This window comes from Schistosoma haematobium, chromosome 1 (assembly GCF_000699445.3).
Source record: "Schistosoma haematobium chromosome 1, whole genome shotgun sequence".
NCBI classification, from domain to species: Eukaryota; Metazoa; Platyhelminthes; class Trematoda; order Strigeidida; family Schistosomatidae; genus Schistosoma; species Schistosoma haematobium.
This window is the reverse complement of record NC_067196.1, coordinates 59380846-59397777: the sequence shown is the minus strand read 5'-3', so window position 1 is coordinate 59397777 and position 16932 is coordinate 59380846. Positions and strand designations below refer to the sequence as shown.

General features: G+C 34.0%; 1 protein-coding gene across 1 annotated transcript in view; it reads right to left on the bottom strand.

Annotated features, from left to right (window-relative positions):
* Positions 1 to 16932, bottom strand: part of MS3_00001739 (uncharacterized protein) — a 40936-nt gene that overhangs the window by 2426 nt on the left and 21578 nt on the right. Inside the window, exons 4-7 of the mRNA XM_051209225.1 lie at positions 12932 to 13031; positions 3945 to 4087; positions 872 to 1024; positions 692 to 817 (exon numbers count right to left, since the gene is read on the bottom strand). Of these exons, the coding sequence (XP_051074658.1) occupies positions 692 to 817; positions 872 to 1024; positions 3945 to 4087; positions 12932 to 13031 (522 nt within the window). The remainder of the gene's footprint in view (positions 1 to 691; positions 818 to 871; positions 1025 to 3944; positions 4088 to 12931; positions 13032 to 16932) is intronic.

The following is a 16932-nucleotide window of genomic DNA, read 5'->3' as shown; positions in this document are numbered from 1 at the left end:
AAGTTGAAATGTGATGAAATAGACTATGTTTGTTAAGTGATCAGCTGTGATAGCTGTATGACAACACTGAAAGCGCTTGATTTCATTTAAATTTACGAATGATCATCTAAACAGATATTTTAAACGGAGAGATCTTGGAAAGATAGGAATAATTACAATGCACAAGGAAATGGATAATAACCCGTACATAACGAAAGTCTACAAAAATAGTTTGTAACACCTCAAGAAATACTAAACAAACAGCATTAGAAAGTTGTGGCTGCAGATTGAGAGGATAATTTATGTGAATAACAGCACATACTAGAAAAATGAATGTGAACAAACTAATGAATCACCTTTATTATCGAAATAAACACGTGGAGAGATACAACCTTGTCTCTACGATGTAGAACGTCACATCATTAGTTATTTGTACGGTTAGAACAGGATCACTGACTACGATAAAGCGTAGAAAACCGTTAAGGGGTTTACAAACGTTTTATCCATGGAGAAAATGTCTTTGAAGTAGTTATCCACTCTAATATAAAGAACAACTATTGTCCCAAAGCTCAGGATACGGCCTTAACACTTCAAAACAAAAACGTGAGCTATAAATATTATATTCTTATCAAGTAAAAAGTTAGAATAAACATGTAATCTTGTTAACCAGTAAATATTACCGAGAGAACAAACAAATAGTTTATGAACTAACCAAGCAGCCGAGTTGTAATACTCCCAGAGGAAATTTTCGCTTGAAGTTCACGTCCAACCATAGGTAGTTTTGTGGAAATGACTTTATGTGGTCCTATGTTCCCGATAGTGTAAACATGTGATTCACCTAAAATATTAGAAAGGAAAAGATATTGGGGTGTATAAATATACATGTAATTACCCTCAGATTTATAACGAACAAATGTTGTCTTCTGTTCCATCATTGCATCTACAGCTAATTTTTCACAAAGCAAATTAGTGATAATTGCAATTGTAGGCTTCTCAGATGTGGATACTTGTTGCATATGATTTGCTCCTTTCATTTCTCTGACAACTAAAAGAAAAAAAATCAAGATAAGCTGAACTATTCATCACGAAAATCAAATTGGTAATATGTATTACATCAAAAAGGATGTAAGGAAATCTAAACAAAACTTCTAATAATAAGTTGTTGATTGACTACATAAGAAGTAAAGCGTCTGCTAGGTGGCTGAAGCACCTAGCTTAATTCCCAAGTTCTACAAGCGTTTCGCCTACGTCAGTTGGAACAGACGAATACTATCTTACATTCTGACAAAACAAGTGTAGTTCGAAGCCCGGGAGCATACACTTGTAATTAATAAATGAGTTCAACCATAGATTGAGTTTTCCTCGTAAGGGAATGAAGTGAAATTAGAAGCCTTTTAAAATGATAAAATGAACCTACAGAATGATAAGATTAAATGAACAAAAGCACTAGAACGTATATTTTTAAAATAAGATTGAAAAATGATATCTACATAACTAGGATCGATTTCGTGATATACCATTTATTCACTGAAGGATTTACTATTTTCATGCACACCTGATGGAACTTGAGATAAGCATGATTTATGGAAAAGTTCAGAGCACTCCTATCCAACTGACAGGCAGTCGCAATAATCATTCTAGTATGGTACCCTAGTTACCATACCAACTGATAAAAAATCAAACGAATACGAAATATTTCAGCAGTATTTTCTTTCAGAACTCGTAGACACTATAAGTAAACATATTTTTTATTTAGTTGTAAAACCTTCATAATTAGGTAGATAAGAATAAATGTACACTAATAGTTAATATCTTTATAGACCAATTACCGCTATCATTATCACAGGTACATCTAAATATACATGTATGACATGGCAATAATTATAATATCCATGAATTAGTCATACGGTAAAATCAATAACTACTTAAATAATAAATAAAATAACAATTAAAATGTGATTGATCTCCATCATTAGTTAGTACATAAACAGAACACATGATATTTCGTGATTATCGATTTGAAGGCAATAAAATTACAGAAAAGTATTTTTGTTTAGATACAAGCAACACAATAATTTGTATTTATTTGGCTTCATCTAGTCAAATAACTGCATCAACGAAAAAGGAAGATATAATAAAGCATTAATAATTCTGTCATTTTATTAAAATGCATTATTTGTGAATTAAATTTCACAGTGAACGATGACATAGATAATGGATGTCACAAACTAGGTATTAAAAAAATTTCTAAATATGTATAACTATGAAAGCGTGTGTATTGATCAAACAAATTTCTCACAAAGAAATCTAATTATATTCAGTAGTGGTAATGTGTGTAAGATTGATGATAAGATATCGATATGGCAAGGAAATCATGTATTTACTACTTAGATGAGAGCTAATATGATAAAGTTGCACTTTATGACTAAACAGTGAGGTCTCATACTTTCAGAGACTACATGAGGCATAATTATTTGTCTAGAATGTAACTTCTTAACAATCTAGGCAAGCCAACACATATATGAAGGTGCAATAGAACAAAGGAAGCTCAATTTAATGTGATAGAGCGACGGAGACTGCGCCTACAAATGAAATATTAGTTGATTTTCGACACTTACTTTTTCCTCTCTCGAGGATTACAATCGTAACTGGTACCTGAAATATCTACAACTTCTTATTAAATCCGCCATTTTATTGAGAGAAAAAACACTTTGACCAAATATCTAACAGAAATTTAGAATATACACATCAACATACAGTCAGTCGAAAGTGATATTGTATTGGCTAATTCGCCATTGCATCAAATTTCTAAACATACGAGTTATGAAATTAAGAGCAGAGATGGATAGTGGGTAGCAGTCGAATCCAATACGCGTGTTTTGCCCTATTTGAGACTTATCAGCTGGATATACCTGAATCCCAGAGCAAATGATTATTCTGGGAAGCGAACCCAGTAACGTTCGCTCCGAACGCCATTGTATTATCCACTTACTACTGAGCCCAGAGAGCTACTGGCTTATAGAATGTGTTGAGGCTTAACTCAATCGTATTGGTTGTTTGAATTTTCCCACTGATATTTAGAATTGATAAGCCTCTTTTAGGCATATGTGCATCTTGTTCGATGTTCACTCCGGGAATCCGACCCAGTAAAAAAGACTGACCAATTGCAGTCCTAAACACTGATGGGAAGATCCAAAAAACCAATATAAAAGAATCAGATTATAGATTATTCACAGGAATTTAAAAATGGTTTTACACAGCATGAAAAGGTATCATTTTCCATACCACATACTACAATGATCACTTTTTCGAAATTATTAATCAGATCAGCTGAATATATGCATTCTTGAGGTCAAACTATTTAAACAACCTTAGTCGATCACAGGTGTGATTGTACCAAGTTTTTCCACCAATCACACTTTGAGAAATAAGTGTAAGAAGTATGAACTTGTGGGAAATCAGATACTTATTTCGTATATAAATGAAATAAGTTAATATCCGTTTAGAGTATAATCTTATGCAGATTGAATCAGTATGAAAAGTTCGTTTGTACCCAAAACATCTTGTCCTAGGTTTATTATAAACAATAAACTCTATTAACTGCGTTATGTTATTTAACGATTATTCATACGAGTTCATGCGGATTTATGTACCATCGCTTAAGAACAAACCAGTGTTAATATATATTTTCCATAGCCTTTTATTTTCTTCGTTAGGTTGGATCATTTTATTGAAGAGAGCACCCTTCTTCAATGTCTTTTTAGGAACCTATAACATTATATCACTGTTTCAGATATATACGAACAATGCATAGACCGAACCTAATTACTATCCACTCTACAGCCACAAATCATAAAAATTGATTACAATCACTGATGTTCATGTAAAACTGACAAAGTAATCCTTAATAAATAGGTAATTAGTAGATAACGAATATCTATAATATTGAGAATCTGTATACTGACCATGATTTTGTAGATGAATTTTTCTTCGGAAACCGAATTGACCAACATGCTTGCCTTCCAGTGGTACCAATTGTATCAAATCTCGGTCGACTAATTCATTCAATTGAACTTGTAATAAAGCACGATTATCACATTCTAAAATACTAAACAGAAAAAGGTAAACCAGTAAGAATAAGCGGTGTGATACCACATTCTTAGTTAGTTTTAGTTCTCTTTGATATGGTTACTAAACCAACATCTAAAAAAGTAATTAGCATAAATTTTCGGTTAACAAATTTTCTCTAAGTAACTGAAAATAAGAGATGAACTTTTTAACAACAAGAAAAGTTAATCGATTTTAGTTGACAGAAATCATCTATTTCTATACAGGTTATTTGTTTGCTTCAAATAATTAAGTCATCACGAGATTAGAATGACCCCTAATTTACAAAACAAAATGAACAGAGTTCAATAGAAATGTAGGTGATGCACACATCATTTTCAACTGAAAAAAGTCTGGAAGTTCACACATTTTTGAGATGAAACTGGCTGAACTATGGTATAATATACTTTTACCACATCACACTATTTTTAAAGGAAAATTTCTTTTTTTTTTGCAATTTTTGAAGTTGACTCAAAAACTTGAATCTTCTAGCCAGTTATACCTTAAATTTTTCATGAGTGCCAAGTATTACTAAGTAACAGCGATATTCAAAGAATTTATTTGCCATGGGCTGACTAGTAACCAATGGTCTTTGGTGCAGGACTAATTTTACTGATCACGTTTGGCAAGTTAAAACAGGGGAAGATTATTGAACTTGGCAACGCCTTTCATAAAACAGCTGACTATAATTGGTAGGAAGTCATTAGTTTAGTACCTCTCTAAGAAGTAAAGGGCAGACGATATGGTTGGTTATCCAGTGGCCACTACATATAATTAATCTAGTCACTTTCGTAGTCAGTCTGAATTCGAACACTTACAATAATGTCTTTGACACCGACACTATGTCTACGATTCGATTAACTCAAGGTTTAGACCTTAACCAATATTTAGAAAATTAAACGATCAGACTAATAAACAAAAGTGAGAAAATCTTCAAGTTATAAGACCGAAATGGGAAGCTTGGGACAATAAAAAATGTACAATGCTAGTTGCACTACTAGTAAGTAGTTACAATCGATAAGCGAATAAATAAAATATTTTCAAACCACTGAATTAGCTGTCAAAGTATGATGGATGTTTACTGACTAAACTAGACCAAAAAAGTAATCCGATTGCTAATTCATTTTACTGTAACCCAAAATCCTAGATTAGCCTAAAATGAAGAAACTCAATCAAAAGAATACAAAGCAAAAGTAGCATTAGTGATGCAGGCTAACGATAGCAATCAACCAATTTACGAATCTAAGGGCACGTTTATGAAAATGAAATGTGATAGACAAAATATACAATTGTTGACAAAGTGCATACTAATAACCAGTGTTTTTTTACTTTACCTGACTAATCAGTGTCTATAACAATTACAAATCAGTTAACTCCGCCTGTAGCTCTTATAGGGTTACTGCCGGTCCCAAGCCCGGGTAAAGGAGGAGGGTTGGGCATGGGGTTAGCGTCCCCATCCCGTAGAAAACTAACTCGCTAAAAAACGCTTACCAGAAAAAATAATCCAAACCATTTTAACTCTGCCCTGGGAGTTAGAAGGTCTTCATTTAGAAGAATTATGACGCTTCATGATGAAAGCCGAGTTCCTTCGGAAGCCACGAGGCCGATGCCCCTTCTAACAACCAGAGCAAAAATTTTTATAGGTACATGGAACGTTCGAACAATGTGGGAAACCGGGAAGACCAGTCAAATATCAATGGAAATGGGGAGATACAACTTAGCAGTACTGGGAATCAGCGAAACACACTGGACCCAAGCTGGACAGAAAAGGCTAGCTACGGGAGAGATGCTGCTATACTCCGGTCACGAAGAGAACAATGCTCCACACACTCAGGGAGTCGCTCTTATGCTGTCCAAAGTAGCACGAAATGCACTTGTAGGATGGGAATCTCACGGATCCAGAATCATCAAAGCATCATTCAAAACAAAGGAGGGGATCACAATGAATATTATCCAATGTTATGCACCCACCAATGATAGCAACGACGACATTAAAGATCAGTTCTACGAGCGGCTGCAGTCAATCATTGAGAAATGCCCAAGGAAGGACCTAACTATTCTAATGGGAGATCTAAATGCCAAAGTCGGAATAGACAACACTGGATATGAAGATATTATGGGACGACATGGACTGGGGAAAAGAAACGAAAATGGAGAAAGATTTGCAAATCTATGTGCATTCAACAAATTGGTCATAGGAGGCACAATATTTCCACACAAGCGTATACACAAGGCTACATGGATCTCACCAGACCACACTACAGAGAACCAAATAGATCATATTTGCATCAACAAAAAATTCCGAAGGACAATGGAAGATGTGAGGACCTGGAGAAGTGCTGACGTAGCTTCAGATCACCACCTAGTTGTAGCCAATTTAAAACTGAAGCTAAAAAAGAACTGGACAAGTGGACAAACAGCAATACAAAGGTTCAATACAGCCTTCCTTCGAGATACTGACAAACTCAATGAATTCAAGATAGCCCTTAACAACAGGTTCCAAGCCTTACAAGATCTACTGAAAGAAGAAGAAACTACTATGGACGACAACTGGAAAGGCATCAAGGAAGCATTAACTTCAACGTGTCGAGAGGTTCTCGGTCTAAAGAAATACCATCATAGGGAATGGATCTCTACAGAAACACTGGACAAGATCAAAGAAAGGAAGAACAAGAAGGCAGTAATAAACAACAGCCGAACACGAGCAGAGAAAGTCCAAGCACAAGCTGAATACATAGAAGCAAACAAACAAGTGAAGAGGAGCATTAAAGCCGACAAGAAGAAATACGTGGAAGAACTAGCAACGACGGCAGAAAAAGCTGCTAGAGAAGGAAATATGAAACAGCTTCACAATACAACGAAGAAACTAGCAGGGAAATACAGTAAACCAGAGAGGCCGGTCAAAGACAAAGAAGGCAAGCCAATCACCGAAATTCAACAACAGCGTAGCAGATGGGTAGAATACTTCGAGGAACTCCTGAATAGGCCGGCTCCAATGAATCCACCGGACATCGAAGCAGCACACATAGGTCTTCCTATAGATGTCAATCCACCAACTATGGAGGAAATTAGAATGGCCGTCAGACAAATCAAGAACGGGAAAGCAGCAGGACCCGACAACATACCAGCTGAAGCACTGAAATCAGACATCGAAGCAACCACAAGCATGCTTTATCGTCTATTCAAAAAGATTTGGGAGGAGGAACAAGTGCCGATGGACTGGAAAGAAGGACACCTCATCAAGATTCCAAAGAAAGGAGATCTGAGTAAATGTGAAAACTAAAGAGGAATCACACTACTGTCAACACCAGGGAAAGTCTTCAACAGATTGTTGCTGAACCGGATGAAGGATGCAGTAGACGCCCAACTTCGAGATCAACAAGCTGGATTCCGTAAGGATCGGTCGTGCACAGACCAAATTGCAACACTACGGATCATCGTAGAACAATCAGTTGAGTGGAACTCATCACTATACATCAACTTCATTGATTATGAAAAGGCATTCGATAGTGTAGATAGGAGGACATTATGGAAACTTCTTCGACACTACGGAGTTCCTGAGAAGATTGTCAATATTATCCGGAACTCATACGACGGACTACAGTGCAAAGTAGTGCATGGAGGACAGCTGACAGATGCATTCCAAGTAAGGACCGGAGTCAGACAAGGCTGTTTACTCTCTCCCTTCCTCTTTCTTCTGGTGGTCGACTGGATTATGAAGACCTCAACATCTGAGGGAAAACACGGAATACAATGGACAGCTCAAAATCAATTAGACGATTTGGACTTCGCAGATGACCTAGCCCTCCTATCACGTACACACGAACAGATGCAGATAAAGACAGCCAGTGTAGCAGCAGTCTCTGCATCAGTAGGCCTCAGCATACACAAAGGGAAAACTAAGGTCCTCAAATTCAAAGCGGAGAACAGCAATCCAATCACACTTGATGGCGAAACTCTGGAAGATGTAAAGTCCTTCACATACCTGGGAAGCATCATCGATGAACAAGGAGGATCCGATGCAGACGTAAAGGCGAGGATCGGCAAAGCAAGGGTCGCATTCCTACAATTGAAGAACATATGGAACTCAAAACAACTTTCAACCAATATCAAAGTGAGAATCTTCAATACGAACGTCAAGGCAGTTCTACTGTATGGAGCTGAAACTTGGAGAACTACAACAACCACAATCAAGAAAGTACAAGTATTTATAAATAGCTGCCTACGCAAGATACTCAACATCCATTGGCCGGATACCATCAGCAATAGCCTTCTGTGGGAGAGAACAAACTAGCTTTCAGCTGAAGAAGAAATTAGGAAAAGACGATGGAAATCAATAGGACATACATTACGCAAATCGTCAAACTGCGTCACGAGACAAGCCCTAACCTGGAATCCTGAAGGGAAGCGGAAAAGAGGAAGGCCTAAGAACACATTACGTCGGATAATAGAAGCAGATATGAAAAGGATGTATAGGAACTGGAAGGAGCTGGAAAGGATTGCCCAGGACAGGGTTGGATGGAGAATGCTGGTGAGCGGCCTATGCTCCTTCACGAGGAGTAACAGGCGTAAGTAAGTAAGTAAGTAAGTATAAGAAGCCAACCATGATGCTTTTATAAGCGAAGAACGTAACCGATTTATCGGACGTGTTCTATGGCCATTGTAGATTATTTTCAAATAAAATAGTCATAGTAACATAATTGATAGATAAATATCCATAATATTAGAGATGAAACGTTATATTAATTTGGCAAATTGATGGGCTTACTAATTAATCGAAGCCTCACACGTAATAAAAAATAGGATACTTAATGAGGGTAAAAGTATCACAATTTTGGCTTGATTTTAAAATCAACCACTTATTTTGCATTGATTGTTATGTCAGAAGTTTAAAATCATGACGATTTGAATGTGGGACTTTCAAACAATTCTTGTACTAATCAATCATTGAGTTTCCAGCCCAGAAAGACGGTATTAACATAGAACCTGACACAAATATGTGTTGGCCCAAGTTGCCGAACTTGATTCATATGACGAGATGCTAATCACAAAAGAGATCGAAATAATGTTGTTGTAGTAGTAATGATGAATAGAGAGACAAAACCTTGAAAATATGGTCGAAAAATATTGAGTGGAAAGGTAAGTATGGAGAAATACTAGGACACAAGATCGAGAAGATAAGGAGAGAATCCATTCATATATCCCAACCACTTCAGTCAATTAAAATTCATAAAACGTCAGCAAACGATTTGTGGTCTTTGGTTAATCTATGGTGGGGGGTGGCAATACCTACGGAGCTAGCCCATAAAAATGCCGCATGTGACCAACTTCAAGCAGTTTTCCATTGGGCTTTGAAGTCACACTATCAGGTCGCTAAGACCATCACTAATCCAGCTTCTTTTTCAGGTCTTCCTGTGAGGAAATATCCTTTCATGGTATGGACAACTGTTCTCATACCGATAATAGGACATTTCCAGCACTTGTGGTATAATATATGATATATTCCAATACAAGCGAGCCGATCAGTCATAAGTGCAGGAATTTTCTTGTAATCTGAATCTATGTAATATGTAATATTGGTTCGGTTGCATATTTATTTCCAACACTGCATGTAATTCCTTCAATTGGACTAATTTTTATTTCAAGTAGTCTCAAGTAAGTGAAAGAAAGTTCACAGAACACAAAGCTAGAAATTATTTATTATAGACAGACTTAATATCACTCTTGTTGAATATCTATATTGCAATCAATAAACAATGAATCACAGAATGTTAAAGAAAAATTTAAAGGTTAAGAAATATGAACATGGAAAAATAGACATTGAACACACAACACTCAATTTTATAAAATCACACGTTAACAAGGAGGAGTGATAGGTAATCTTTATAAACTAAACAATATTTTAATAAACACACATCCACAGAAAGAATAATCTCTTATGTTACATTACACCATATGACATAGTCTACAAAAACCTGTGTAAAAGGAAATATATCAATATGTGAAAAAAATAATCTGTTAATTATTCGGCGCATTAACAAAGATGCAAACGAGATCATGATAAATCAAGTGGCAGAAAATCAATACAGTATATTATTTCCTACCTTTATAAACAAGTCAAAGGAAAGTGTACTGAAAAAAAGTAATTATAGGCCTTTATTACCTGTCATTTGTGAACAGGTTAATCATCAAACGAGGATATATAGATCAAAATGTTGAAGTTGACAGAAATTGAAAGCATGCATCAATACCGTTTAATCATAATGGTACTTTGCTTAAAATAAACAGTCATCAATAGATATTTTGTGTGCAAATTTATTGTGTACTGTAAGGCAGCTTACGGGGTAACTTGCACAAAAATGTATGTTATTTACTATTTTGTTGATAATAATCCTGGAAACTATAATCAGGTGCAGTTAAGTGGTTCCCATGAATAACTTAATGACTCTAAAGACGGATGATATGAGTCTGTGTAATTCAGAGAAAGTGGGCTTCCTTTATTTTAACTGATACAAACTACTTAATAAAAATATTTTAACGCTGATTAAATTCTATCGATCAGCACATTAAAAGGCAAAAAACAATGAAAACTAGGTATAAACATCCGGAGACTGAATAATGTGAAAGTAGATAAAATACTCATAACCATCTAGTTTAATAGCATGGAAAAAAGAGGTATTAAAAACAAAACACAAAAATGCAGAGACTATTTGATCAGTCCGACAAGGAAAAAAATTGTGGCAAGGATATCTTATTGATTTTGTTTGCAATGTCAAAACGTAAGTTGTTTGTAAAAATTAAATCGCTTCACTAGTCTGCTTCATCTGCTTTCTTGTACTGATGAGTCAGATGATAGTCAAATAATAATAAGAATAGTACGGAGAATAAATTTTTTAGATGGTGACAATCCCACTTTACCAATTAACAAGTTGGTTGCCTAGATTAACTAAAAGCGGATTAAGCAATATATATATATATGATACAGCTGCAAACACAGAACAAACTAAAAATGATTAAATTTAACTGTTAATTGTATTGTATGTGTTATGTTCTTTGTATAATTTACCTTGGACACCATACTTCACTCGACTCTTTCAACAAAAAATTAAAAAAGGAAAAATGTATATTTTGTCCTGCTAACAGAGTATGCAATGAATAAAAGCAGTTTAGACAGATGAATAAAAATTTTAAAAAACAAAAAGAATTTATTAATATCTATGGAATGTGTAATTAAGTGACAGAAGAGTAGAAAAATCTGGTAGTAGAACTATCTTTAGTATAAATAACCAAACTTATGAAAAGAGAAAAATTTTACTTAAATAGACATGTCTGTACAGAACTATGGGACCTGAACAACAATTCAGCGTCAAACGAAATGTGAAAAAAAATGAGTGGTTGCAACGATAACACGAAATTAAATATTCATAAATCTTACAATAAAGAAATAGCTAGAAACACTAATAGATAAAATGAATTGCAAGACTAAACACACCCATAAGTGATAAGACTATACAAACAATTATGGTAGATTTAATTGAGAAAATTATACATATCCATCAGATTAACTCTTGTTATGGACTGGTTAATATATAAGAAATTTAGAAAAAGTTTTAGACATGAAAAACAACATCTCAATTACATAACGGATAAGCTAACAAGACTTAAATTCCCTTAGTGTAGAAAATGTTCGTAAAGCAGTTAATTTATTCAATAAATGAAAGGAAATACCTGAAGATGTAATTTAAATACTTTGGTTTACTGAAATTGTCCTACTGAAGTATACAAATTGGTTGAACATGTTTTATAGAAAAATAAACAAAGATAAGATCTAGTGTTGAACCATTTATTCAAAAATAGTCTAGGAGTAATATTTACAACTGTAATGGTAAATATTGACTACACATGTCATTAAACGAGTATAAGTCTCCATAGGGTTATTGGTAATTTCTAACAGATAGTTTGCATGAAATGATTCCCATCGACAACTCTCAATCATTTACAACAGAATACTTTGTCTAGGTACTGAGTATCAGACATTTAACTGATTGTTTTAAAATGGTACATAGCAATGATTAAATACGATGTTAGTTATTTAGTTGGCTGAAACTAATATGTATTGAAACAGGAAATGATTGATAAAATATGATGTATAATTACCGAAAATAACATAATATATAAGGGAAGAAGAATAAAAACAATTTCCAGAGAATAAATACAACTTAATAGCTACACATAAACTCATGAAGTTTATTTAGAATAGATTTTGTATACAATTTGTATTTGAGGTACCATTTCAGTATGCATTAAGTAACTTACTACTATGTATCCTTTGAATATATGGTATGCTTATGACATGAACAGATACCAATCAGTATCATAATATAAGGCCGGGAAAGAAAATGAGAATCTGCAAACACTGGTTAATAAACGAACCATTATACAATTGAGAAGAGAAATTTTGTTTAGTACAAAATGAACTAATAGAAAGCAGCTAAACTAAATTTCAGTTATTTTAGATAGAATTCGCTCTACATTCTACAGCTAGGTAACTAAAATGAAGATAATCGTCTTATTAGATAGACTAACCTATCACTGGACCGATAAGTGTAAACTACTAAAATGACTCACTACTACACATTAATCTTGGTTAGAAATGTATAAAACTGTAATTTCGTGAATCAACTAATTGCTCGCATGTATAAGCCACTACTAGCAAATTTAGTGAGACACAAGAGCACTATAAAGAACATTCATCATTCGTGTCACTCAATACAACTTATTTTGTCGTTATAGTACTGATCCACTTGATCACTTAAAAATCTTTTACCGAAGGTGAAAAACTTACCGAATAAGGTCGTCCATGGATAAAACATTAGGATAAGCTTCTTCTAATCTCATCTGCAACGATTCACGTATAACTTGTTCAGTTGGTTTATTGTCTCTCTCTAAATAAATAACACGGGAAAGATAAATATAATTAAAATGTTAATTCTTTCTACAGATAAAAAATGAAGTAGACAAATCATATGATTCCTTGTCCGTTAAATTGCCCACATCCTTCAAGGAAAAAATGAATTGTTGTGGAAAATACAATCATGCGTAAGTGATGGAATGAGTACAGTCAGAATCGAGTCTTATACACACATAAAGATAACGAAAATTCAGAGTGGACGAGATAAGATGCATATAATCAGTGGAAAAATATTGGAAACAGCTTAAGACTCATATTATCATTGCAAACCATACTACATGAAAGCAGCAAAAGTAAATGGAGTTATAATTTATTCACTTACGATTCCTAACTTAGACGTCTAGAAAAAAAAACTATATTGAAAAACAAAGCGAGTACATTAATGTTAGAACTGAAATGAACATAAATCGAGTCTTAAATATCCACTACTCAAGAAAAAAACTCAACAATGACAAATGGAGTAAGTTAAGTTGTATCATTGAAAAGTGACTTTTTTTGCATTAAAAAATGCAGCGGTATAACTAAGATGTCACTGAATATCTTCTTGTGTAACCCTGCAACGTGGTGGAAACACAGTACTGCACTATTTATTACTTTAGAGGAATATAGCTACAATTGTCGAGCATCTTTGCTAGAACAAAAATAGATTTAAAATACCCAGTTATCTTCTCAATGTAATAGTTTCAACTTTAATCAATTTATAAGACATAATTTATGAAGCTAGTTCACTGAGTACATTGATTTAATTGAAGTTCATTCAATTCCAAACAGTTACAGATGGACTGATGATTGAAAAAATCCAAGAACAAGATCAATGTCCAAACCAAAAGAGCTGTAGTAACGAGTCTAGACAAAAAAAGCTTGAAATATCGTCAGAACGTTTAATAAATACATAACTGTGCTAACTAAAATTATCTAAGGTGATAAAACTAACTTATTTTTTAACCACCATGTCTTCAAAATCAATGAACAATGGTCCCTAACTATCACGAAATGCAAACACAAAATTTACAGCTTTTCAAAATTTACTCAAGAAGATGTACATAATTTATATCAAATAGTAATATGCACTAGAACATAGGATGGGACTTCAGTGAAGATACTAACCAATAAATCACTAACAATAGGTTGAAGACAGCAACTGAATGTATGAAATATTCTAATAGGAACGATAAACAATAAACAGAAGAATCAATAAACAGTTATTTACACATATTTTATGGTATGATCTAGCAGCAAGATAGTCTGTAAATAGCATCTGATGGATAGGACATATAAATGTATAATTTCTAAGGGAAGATTATCACTATCAAAGGTGCTTTCAAATAATTCATAAAATGTGCAACAACTGAATTGTACTTTATATTGAACAACAATATCGGTAAACTAAAATTAGAATTTTGATACGATAGGTTGATTAAAATGATGAATGCTTCATGTTCAAAAACTGAGATCACCAAAAAAGTCAGTACGAATTAGAAAGTAGTGAAGTATGGTCTGAGCTTGGATTGAAATCTTAAATAATTATAAGCATTTGATTATAACATAATGAAAACTCAATGTAATAACACTTACGGTTATTGACCAAAGTCGAAAAAAGTATGCAATTTGGATAAATAATTACATGTTTTATTATAAAAATCACCCGACAAAATGTTACTGGGATAACACTCATACAGACTGCGATTCAATGAATAAATCAAACAAGAAGTTTTCGCTAGTTTTCTCATCTAGTAGTCGTTGTAAAATGGGAAGCTGTGACGGAATGTTGTATATCAGAAAGTGCACAGGATCGCTCAATGGCATGATCAGCTGATAGTGTAGGATACTTATTTGGGCTACGATAGTTCCATATATTTCTTGAATATTTGGACGCATCCAAAATTTCAACGTGTTTACGTTAAAGAGATTTACAATATTTCATCAAGAAATAGGAATAAAGAAAATATAAAACATTGGAGTTGGGAAGTAAATAAAACTAATTTCAATAGTGTTATATCCGGCAAAATCTTGAGACTACCAGAATGTTTATAATGAATAAAGTAACTTGCATGGAATAAGTTCAACAGAAGAAATGACTCTGTTAACAGACTTGTTTCAGCTAATGATCATAGAAAATGAAACAGCGAAAACAAAACGGGAATCAAAGTGCATAAAATGAATTTTTACCAAGAGTGGAGGCACAATTAAACTATAAAGATGAATTAATGACGAACGTGCGAATTTCATTAAGTTCAAGGGACATACATCAAAACCGAATGTTGTTATTCGAACGTAAATTATTGGTCTTAATATTCAAAGGGTTACCCATGTTGTTTGCAGTTAAGACTAAGATTTAGATTTTTGGATCAGGATTTAGGACTAGCATTTGAACTTTACGACGAGAATGTACAGTTAAGGTTTTACACGTAGTTACAACTAGAACTAGGATCTAGCACTTAAGATTATGATTTGTGATTATGTTTTATGGTTAGTTTATTATTTACACTAAATCTTAACTCGAACCGTAAACCCTAAACTTCACACCCTAATCCTAGATTTAGTGAAATTAAACCATGAGAAACTCATATACTAAGTCTTGATGGGTCAATAAAAACAAAGAAATAGTGAAAAAAAAGTTGAACTTTCAAAATAGAAAACAAGAAGTATAGCGCAAACCTTACACTATAATAGTAAAACATAGTAAAAAAAATATTTTTGTTTGTAAACGATGTTAAGAATATAAATCTAATAGACAAAACATTTCTTTAAATGCAATATCGAAGTGGACGCTACTCACAAGATTGTTTGAAAGTAGTGTGTAGTGAAACATAACGTCGAAGTCGCCACAATTATCAGACTGAGTAAAAATTTCCAGTGCATCGGCAGCAAGGCGTCGGTAGAACACTTGGAGAACAGACGAGAAGACAGTTCAGATGTCAGAACGAATTGAAAGATGCGAATAGACGGTTGCACACTATGTATATGTGTTTTGTAGATATTTTGTAACTTCTAGCAATAAACACATACTCCTCTCGCTTATTATCGTGTTTAACAATATTAGTGTGAACTAATATTCTGCTCACGTGAGTGGAAAAGTAGCATAATATGAGCTAGACGTTGAAATGCCAAAAAACGCCATGACAAAAATTCGAGTCGTACATAAAGATCACTATTATTATTTGATGTGTGGGCCAGGTTGATAATGATTGGTTATTTGCTTAGTCAAACTTGTAGATAGACAGGCGTTGAACTATATGTTCTCCTTCCTTTGTTATTGTTGGATTGTTGTCGGTTTTTTGGTGCGGAAATATATTTACGTCCTAGTTAGACTAATCACGTTTTCGTGATGTCAGTTGTGTTGAAGTCCTTTAGTATAGACACTGGGAGGGAATCTAGTGTAGACATGTGTCTAAAGCAAATTAACGTCCCTTTCGTAAAGACGTGGAAAACCGACCGTCATAACATTATTATTATTAATCTATCCAACGGCATACGTTTGATTACAGTAAAAGATTCTCAGCACAAAGTACGCAAAATTGCAATTAACCTGTAAATATTTAGAATATAAGTATTCAAAGTTTATAAACAGTAATTAGCTGCTATTCATATTCACTTGTAAGCCTTTACAATCAATCATGCTCCCATTATATATTTTTCAACCTTCAAACAAACTTAATGTGTGGATTCTATAATAATCTCCTATCGTTTCTTCCAAAGGGCAGAAGAGGACAAAACTATACGAACCACCAGGGTGATATTTATTCAGTTTCCCAATAATCAAAGTCAACAAAGCGTTGTAAACATAGGTGCAGTTAGCAGACATAATTCTCCGATTAGAACAAACGGAAAACAAATGAGCGTTTTGAAAAATAATGGCATAGAGCTTCGAGTAG